Raw genomic sequence first — 10027 nt, forward strand, 5'->3', positions numbered from 1 at the left:
ACACAAAATTTTCTACTATTGATATACTCCAGGGTCTGCTCCTGCGCGGTCCGTCTTTTATAAGGCTTTCGTGCAGCTTCTATACCCCAGGGTCGCGGTAACCGCACATTTCGTACATGGAAAAGTGGTTCGATTTATAATTTTTATATAATTATTCTTGTTTTATTGTTATTAAATAATTTATTATTATTAACAAATACCAATAACCTTTTCAACACAACCTGCCGTACACGATAATATGAAATTAAGAAATAAAAGATGGTGCTCGTTCTAAATAATTTCTAAAGGCATATGGACACATTAATAAGAGTAAGCTCCCCATATTAATAATGTCATTTTTTGTTTGTTTTATGAGATATTTCAAGAAATTATGCGCATGTTTAAGCGATAATAATGTATTTTCTGAAACAAAATTTTCTACTATTCCGGGCTGAAGAATATTTTTCCATTCTCAGATTTTAATTTTGAAACAAATTTTTAAAATGTTTACGGATTTTCTCAGCGGGTTAATTGGTTGGTTTTTCGTGGCTCATCGGTCTGGCGGTGGACGCGCCGAGCCTCCACGGGCCGGAGAGCCGATAGGAAAGCAAGACATAAAAGTTTCACTGTAAACGCGCTAGCAAAACAGATCATTCTTCAAGTTACGCGCCAACCTCTGCTATATCTTAATACTTGTTATCTCTTCTCGGGATCTGATAGGACAGAAAGCATGCAATTACGTTACGGCGCAGGCTCATCGGTGATCGCTATCGCGTATTGCACTTCACAAACCTACAATATGAACCCGACCGTCGAGCCATGGGCACCCAAGTTGTGATCACCGACTGGTTCGGTGGTTACCCTCTCGCAACGGAGGTTCTTAAGGAAAATTCAACATAATATTTCCCAAAAGTTATAGTTAAGCCTTACTTTACATGTAAAAATCTGATTTGCCTGACGTGAAGAAGCCAAGTTATCAACAGGGCTGATGGGGTGTAAATCTTCTCATCTGTTTCACATTCTGCTCGACCGAGCAATCAACGATGGCCGACAGACAATTTTTAACTGTAACACTGTACAATACAGAATTATACGGAGTTTTGTTCGATCTTGAGGACATTGCTGTAAATAATTTCAAAGAACTGCCTTCGAGTGCTCAATACCTCCTGCAAAGTTATAGTCTTCACGGGCTATCTTAGTTTCTTGACTTCATAGAATAATTTCAATTCCTAGGCATTATTATTACGAATTTATGCTTCGTAAAATTCTTTTCTCAAAGTCAGGAATTTTTTTCCATTTACTGAATTTTTCTGTCCTATTATTTTTCCGTGACCGAAGAGGAGTGCCAGCATTCGTGGGTTTGGAGGACCAGAATACAGAGACAAGTATCACAAATTTATTCAAGACAATTTGCCCTGCGCGTACAGCCAGTGGCGTGACTAGCATAAAACAACAAAACAAGGCAATTTTATAATTAATATTGACAATCACTAGTATGTTGTTACATTAATAATAAATAAATGGGCAGGTGGAATAGTTGAAATTGGCATTTCCATGATGTACGTACATAATAACTGTTAAATTCGTTCACGAAAAGAACTCATTAGGCAGACGTCAAAATTCCTAGCATGAAAATCGGCAAAGCTTCTTAGGAATTTAATGTTGGACATCACCAGCTAAACTGCATTGAGTTAATTAATAAATCCCATTACAGATTTTATTCACAAACAAGAAAACTATTATACTAGAACATTGAACGTACTTGCAGTTACGATGATCAAGCATTGCACGAACAGTGCTAAATAATATTTAAATGAAGAGAAAATTAAATTTTCATCGCAGCAGCGTAATAACAGATTTAATTGAAAAATGAATTTTCGTAATCAAGCAAAATAATGACAATATTTTATGATTGACTGCCTCAGGCGCTGTGCATTGTGTTTCATTTCATTGATTTGATACTTGCAAAGCGATGATTGATTCACAAAGAGACTGATTAATAAATAATTGAATTGAATTATTTTCGACGTATTTTGATACTGAATTTTCATCGAGTAAAGTGAAAATATTGAAAAAATTAAGCTAGAAGCTTGATAAATGTTGATAAAACTGCTCACTGCTCAGAGGAGAGTTGGTCCTTAACTGTGGGAGGGAGATAAAATTTACCCAGTAACTATTTACATTAAGGCTCAACCTTAACTTAATTAACGAAGTCACGTACAGAAAATATTCACTTCCTTAACGAAAATGAATGTTCGGAATGCAGGAAACAATATCACAACTCGCATGGCGCCGCGAGAGTGCAACTAAATGCCTCACGACAATTGCTTGAACAGAATTTGATTTCTGAGACTCTGAGACAGGATCAGATAAATATTTGATTGATCAGGGGTGAGACAGACGACAAATAAAATGAAGAAAATCCAAATATCGTTAGGAAAACAAACTTTGCGTGCCTTGATTCCTCAGCAATCTAACATGCTTCAGATGTCGGCCAGTGACAGAAATTGATAACTCGAAACGCTTATTTGTTTTGTTTGAATTCTGTGAGGAAGGAATCGATTGCTAAGACAATAAATCCACTGGATTATGAGCTTTTGCAATCAAGCGAACACTCAGGAGGCCTGCAAGGAGGCCGCACCGACGGAATAGGACAAGTCGCCATGTGCTGCAGAGCATACGACGACCGTGGACACGCCAGTGCAGGCGAGATATTGAAATTGTTTCTTGGTGAGGGTAACGTATTAATAGGAGTGCACGAGGGGCACGAAATACAAGGGTAAGCTATCACTTGTCGCTCAAGGCTGTAGCTTCGAGGGAGAGCGCGCACAGACAAAGGATAGGCGTCTGCTTGGTGTGGAATATCAGCCAGATGGCCCACCGATATTGGATTAGAATGAGATCCGGCGGCGATGCGAACGTTCTGACGAAGTGCTGCAGCCTCTTGTATCTCCTCTGAAGGGTCTCTACCAATACTTCGTTTCTTTTTCCTCTTCTTTTTATTGACTCTTGCGTCGGATGAAACGTCAGAGTAATAGGCAGAAGAAGGTGTAGAGCTGCTCTCCGCAGGCTCCGAGTTGCCTTCATACAAGGCGTAAGCGCTGTTCCCATAACCGTAGTCAGACAGAACAAGCTGCTCATGCATTGGTCTGCCGGGATCAGGAATCTCTGAGTAAGTGTTCAGCCCGTGGCCTCCAAGCTCGGCGTACACGTCGCTCTGAGAATCAGGGTTCATGTAGGGTTCTTCGGTGTAGGAATTCTCGGAGCTGTAGGCGGACACGGTGCGCAAGGTTTGGTCCTGCGTCACGTGGCGCCGCCACAGCTTCATGGCCCAGCCCGTAGTGCGCGTCGTCGAGTCCGCTGCAGGAACCGGGCCTCCTTCTGGGGGCTTGGCCTCTGCAGGAGCCCGGGGCCCTCGATTGTTTGTCTGAGTCCACGAATTGCGCGGCAGCGCCAGGCAGGATCCTCCTGGTGAGGTTGGAAATAAATCAAAGGTAAGGTAATTTTAGTGGACAGTGTGTTCATAAGAGGTGAGGTAATTTTAGTGGACAGTGTGTTCATTTAGCGAATCATTCATCTGTTCTTGCTGGTCGAACTCGGGCGAGAAAGAAATTAGAAAATACAGTGACAGGAAAACGTTAAATAATGAGTGAAATGTGCAAGAATTAGATTTAATTCATATGGCACTCATTACCGAGAATCTCTATGATTGGAGCTGCACGAAAGCATATATAGAGCAATAACATGGATTGACCTGCGATATAAAAAAAAAACCTGCAGATTTGATATAATAATACTATTGGAAGGCTTAATATGCATGGTCAAGTGGGACATCAGACAAAAAAGTTATGGGGTTCTATGAAAAGTTTTCTTTGTAATGAATGACCAAAATTATCATTACTTATTATTCACAGTCTGACTCGCCCTCCTCACACGCCATCAAAGTCTACGTATAGGATTTATCTCGCCCTCCTCACACGCCATCAAAGTCTATAACTTATAGGATTTATCTCGCCCTCATCACACGCCATCAAAGTCTATAACGTATAGCATTTATCTCGCCCTCCTCACACGCCATCAAAGTCTATAAGGTATAGGATTTATCTCCCCCTCCTCACACGCCATCAAAGTCTATAACGTATAGGATTTATCTCCCCCTCCTCACACGCCATCAAAGTCAACGTATAAGACTTACCTCGCTCTCCTCACACGCCATCAAAGTCTACGTATAGGACTTATCTGACACTCCTCATACGCAAGTTAGTTTGGTCGCCGCATTCTTAAAAAAATGCAAATAAGTTGGCTTACCTTGGCCGCTGGGGAGAATTTTGGCCCTGCAAGGTAAAAATTGAGAGCATTAAAAACAAGCCCGTGCATTAAGGTATTACATTTTTAGGTCTTAAATATGCCCGCCCGCAATTCTTTCAAAGTTCAGGATTATCTATGTAATTCAAAATATGTAGCTTCTATGATGTTATAATGTAACACCAATGATGTCATAACGTAGCCTTGATGTAGCATTGATGATCAAGAGTTTAAAAGCAAATAGAACGCAAAGTAAATTGACCATATCTCAATTAAAAACGCTTCAGAAACGGGATCATCATATGTAGCATTGATGATCTGATAACTAATTATGTTTATTCGTCAATTGCAGACAAAATTTTAGCAGCGATTTTGAAGTTACATTAGCAAACTTTAAAGTTGTGCTAAGGCGGAGCGCCTGCAAGATTGAGAAGTCATCAGACGGCGATAGGCTGCCACCAATGGTCCGCCATATAGTTGGCCATAGCTGGCCACCGAGTGGTGGCATTGATAGATCGGTGGCCATAGCTGGCCACCGATGCACTGCCGTATGGTTGACCTTAGCTGGCCATCGAGTGACCGGCCATAGCTGGGCACCGATCTGTGCCTATGGTTGGCCATAGCTGGTTACCGAGTGACCGATCATAGCTGGCCGCCGATTTACCGCCGTATGGTCGGCCATAGCTAGTCAACGAGTTATCGGCCATAGCTGGCCACCGAATGACCGACCATAGCTGGCCACCGCTGCGCCGCCGTATGGTTGGCCATAGCTGACCACCGTATGTTTTTAAGTAAGTGGCGGCGCGGCCCAACAGAGCTGCATGTCAATCAACGTCAGCGGCGCAGCGAGCGTGTCAGACGCATGACTTGCGGTCAACGAATTACCCCTCAGATATTCCTTCAGTTGCAGTGCGTGTCCAAAGCGAAGATCAGACTCCCAAACTGACAGAGGAATATCCGTAGACTTTGTTCAATGAAAAGCCTGGCTAAACCTAGTAAGGGATCAATTCATTCACTCCCTGGATCAAGATTATTTTGACTTATTAAATTAAGAAGCGTACACCAACTGTTACTTGCTTTACTGTTCGTCACTCAATCTTCATTATTTGTTAGCACAAATGCTGAATATAAGCTATGAGTCTGAAACGCATCGACGTGTTTATCATCCAAAGATGGTTGACATGACCAATGTTCATTATAGAACGTTCAATGTACGGATGATAGATTTTATCATAGTTAGCTAAATATCAATGGCGGCCTTGTTTTGAGGAAGAATTTTCAAAATTTAATGACTCCGGTTTCTAATTCTTTTTGTTGATGAAAGAATAGTCAAATTTTTTTACATGCGGACGTTTTAGGACAATGGGTTGACAACGGAAAACCCAATTCAAGGAAAAATAAATTTAAATGCTTAAACAATAATTATCAATAGATATTGACCAAGACTATTTTTTACGCAGAAATTTGCACGAATCTCCTACTAAAGTCTGGAATTACACTTATTGGCTGCCGCTTGCAGAACATTCATGAATTCTGAGTTGACACTCGTCCTACTAAAGCTTCGGTAAAATTTATCGGTTTTGTAATTTTGCAACACGACCAGCAGCTTATCAATATCATAGCTTAAGCTAAGAGCCATATCGGCCCAAGCTGATAATTACAAAATTTACAGTGCTCAAGAACTACTTTTTTCATAGCATGCGAAACCAAAATTCATTAACATGAATAGTCATTTAAAATACGACTCGATGTGAGAGGAACGCACTTCCAAAACTGAGTTGCAGTCGTAAAATGGTCAGTTAATTTTCTCAGAGATATGATGGAAGAAACCTGGCTATCATCTTCACTAAAGTGAACACATTGTGAGCCGTCATTTGGATTCTGTTCTCGATAAGCGTAGTAAATAAGAGCTTATGAGAACTATTGCAGGAACCGCAACCTGAGCTTTCTGTATATAATTTCAAGTTAAGTGAGGTCTGCTTATAGTGCCCACCCGACGACTTTGAACGTCTCTCTCGAGTATGCAGGTTTTATTCATCGTTATCTTATGAATATACAGTTACAAAGCTATTCAGCAGCTTTTATTCATCGTTATGTCATGAATAAAGAGTTTCTAAGATATATTCAGCACCTTTTATTCATCGCTGTGTCATGAATTAGAGTTTCTAAGCTATTCAGCTGCTTTTATTCATCGTTATCTCATGAATATATAGTTACTAAGCTATTCCGCAGCTTTTATTCATCGCTATGTCATGAATTAAGAGTTTCTAAGCTATTCAGCTTAGAAACTCTTAATTCATCATACATCAGTATGCCAAGAAAAAAGTGTTACTTAAGCTATTCAGCACCTTTATTCATTACTATGAATGATGAGACGCTAAGCTATTCAGCAGCTTTTAAACATAGCTATGTCATGAATTCATGAATGAGGAGTTCTTTAGCAATCAGACAGATTTCATACATTACTGCGTCATAAATGAAGAGTTTCCAGGCAATTCAGCAGCTTTTATTCATCACTATATCATAAATGAGAAGTTTTTTAGTTATTCGATCTAATAATTAGTATTAGTATTAAATTAGTAGATTTAATACAATAGTATCTCGTCGAAAAAGTAATGTTCCACAGCATTTGAGACGCTCCGTTGTTCCCAGCGCCGACATGGGCGGACGTTAGATCGACGGACGGAGATGAACATAATTAATCCGAATCCGCATCGTTCCCTACCGATGGGTCGTGTCCCAAGCAAACTATAACACATGATAAAATAATTGACAACAGCAGTGGAAGAGCAACAAGACTAAAGCAGGTAAAAAACAAAATTTGTCAGCGTCTTTATCTAAACTTTAATAAGACTGACATGTGACGGCTACTGCGCTTGTTCCGTTACAATTTCAAGGCTACTTTGCATTTTTTTATGATGATATTGATGTCAAAACTACACTGATTATATACGTAACGATTATACACTGATTATACGTAGTACACTGATATAGTTACGTAAGCGAAAGCTGAACTTTCTTTTGCAGTTACCATTTGATTGTATACTTCATATTAGATATTCTGAAATGGATAACAATAGAGCATCATGCAATTGATTTTCATTTGAGTCTTACTTATCCGCGACATCTTTCACCCAATTATCGATATGACGCAAATAATATTACTCATAACATAACATAACATAACATAACATAACATAGTGATGTCGGCGCTGAAGAGGAGGCCTGACGTGGCCTGTGGCCGATTCTTTTACTTTTCGTGACTTGTTCACAGAAGATCTAAAATCGTGTCATTTGACACTCATGCTAACCACATTCAATATTTTGTCAGTAAAAAGTGAAAATCGGCTGTCATACATCAACATCAGCAATACGGAACACTTATGCAACATTGAGACGACGTAGTCTACCAGAAAGACGAGTGACGCACGGTGCGCTCATAGCGTTAGAAAATATCTACAGAATGGAGGTTGATTCAGATATGTCTTTAATCCCGATCAATAGAGAATAAATAGTACTACTTCCTTATGTCGCACAAAATTAGGTAAGTCGTATAGTATAATGACTATCGATTGATCGATGTACAACCTTTTCCTCTATCCTAACTAATGCTATACAAAATGTACTTTTTTTGTTACTGTAGAGAAATTGTAAATAAATAGCTGAATAAGTATGACAAAATTCAGATTGATATTTTATTTACGAGCGGAGTTATAATGACTATACGTAGTGATAGATTCTCATAGGGATCCAGCCAAGCCTGCCTGAGGGCTCGCGGTTCTCTATCACGACAACATTATATAGATATTAGTCAATATACGTCTTATCAAAGCAATATTACATATTACATTATATATTATTATATTACACTATTAGTTTGAAATTCCACTTTGAAATGCTTCCCATACTCGACCATGAAAACTGTCAGCCTTTGCAACCACAATGCTTATTAGAGCTTTCTTACGAGCTCATTTGTAAATCCCGAATTGACATCACTTGGGAGATATCTTTATTTCAACAATATCTTTGTACGCGTAAACTTTTTAGATTTGATGCAGGCTGTTACTTCAGCAAAACATCAAAAGTATCCTAAGCTCACGTATTATCAAGTGTTGTACAAACCCACATCTCCAGCCTGCAGCCCCTACAGTTAATCCCAGGCGAATAAGAGGCGGCCAATCATCGGCCAGCTGAGATACATCGTCAATGTGCCTGTAATTTGCAGTGTACGTGCGTGCCGAACACCACACGACCGGCATTAGCTGGAGCCGGAGACTGGTCTCGTAAGATGTCAAATTTATTGTAGCGCGCACCAGTATTTCTGTGGTCCCTACTGACACTGATGCCATCATTAAGATATTGACTCATAACCATGTGAGATGTGTCGAGGCTGGTCCCTCTAAACTTATTATTTTATTGTGGCGGCACTTCAAAGTATTTTCTCTCCCCTATAGAATAGGGAGGTAGGGAGGGCTAAGTCAAGAACGTCCGACTGCTGAACGTGGAGTGTGTGTGTTCTTGAATAAGAAAGTTGTCTATATTTTAAATCGATGTATGTGTAGGAACCTTATGACTTAGACACAATTTATGAAAAATAACTATTTAAAAACTCATTCAACGAAATTTTTTAAAATTCATACGATGCTAAAGATACTTCCCAGCGAAGTGAAACTCAGAATATAGGGCCAATCATTGACAAGAAAAAAGGCACATCTAAATTAGATCTGAATTATTTTTGCCGCTATTTTCCAAACGTCATTACATTATGGCTAACAATTTTTTTCAGATTTTCATAACATTTTATTCGACGGTAATCCCAAATGCCTACTCTGCACATCCTTGGTAACGATTATCGTTGGGCAATCACTTTTCCAAAATTTCTCATGTCATGGTAATCGTCTTACTTACTATGAACAGATTGTTTTATTGAATGATCACAATAATGAAAAACTATTAAATTCACTAGACTATCAGTTAATACTGGCAGATTTTTTTTTGGTTGCATTCCTATTTATTTTGAAAACAATGAAGGTTTCAGATGACGTACGTCCGATGTCGACATTTTTATGCATTGCAATCACCTCTCAAATTTGCAATTTTACTTCAAAGATTTCGTTTTCGTTAGATGTTGCTGTTTAAAATCCTGTTCCAGTTATTCTTTAGATTGTAAACAAAATTGAAAACGAAACGATAGGATGAAGCGAAAAACTGTTTACTTTCACTCAGTAGCATTATTATCTTAATTCCATGAACAAACCTTGCTTGAGTTGTTCTTTATAAGATTTTTGAGCTTGCGTACGTGTTACGATACGTGAACAAACCAATCACAATTGCTCATTTACGATGGATTATAAACCAACATTGATCAATAACATACAATTCTCGTCAGCCATTAAACCCTCTCTTAGATGATTTGCAAACTTTATTGGAATTGAAACTAATTCCCTAAACTTAAAAAAACAGGCTCGCAGTTGGTCGGATTTGTGGTGTGTGGAGCTGCTGAAAATTTAACGGTAAAATGCATATTAGGAGTGAAACTTGCATGAGACTGAGGATAAAAATCAGTTCGTACCTCTCGATTCGAACACTCTAGACAATAAATATCCTACCCTCTACTCAGCCATCATACTCTTTACTCAAACATAAAACTATTCACTCAATACATCATACTCTTTACTCAAACATAATAATCCTTAATTAAACATTATACTATTTACTCAAGCATCGTACTCTTTACTCAAAC

The 10027-nt window shown here is 39.0% G+C and overlaps 1 protein-coding gene across 1 annotated transcript; it reads right to left on the reverse strand.

Annotated features, from left to right (window-relative positions):
* Window positions 1-1882: 1882 nt before the first annotated feature.
* On the reverse strand, window positions 1883-4563 carry LOC108664418. Its single transcript, XM_018150995.2, has 2 exons — window positions 4288-4563; window positions 1883-3447 (listed from the first exon to the last, which is right to left on the reverse strand). The coding sequence occupies exon 2, from the start codon at window positions 3305-3307 to the stop codon at window positions 2567-2569; it is 741 nt and encodes a 246-aa protein (XP_018006484.2). The 5' UTR covers window positions 3308-3447; window positions 4288-4563; the 3' UTR covers window positions 1883-2566.
* Window positions 4564-10027: the final 5464 nt, after the last annotated feature.

Source organism: Hyalella azteca, unplaced genomic scaffold (genome assembly GCF_000764305.2).
Source record: "Hyalella azteca isolate HAZT.00-mixed unplaced genomic scaffold, Hazt_2.0.2 contig1361, whole genome shotgun sequence".
Classification (NCBI taxonomy): domain Eukaryota; kingdom Metazoa; phylum Arthropoda; class Malacostraca; order Amphipoda; family Hyalellidae; genus Hyalella; species Hyalella azteca.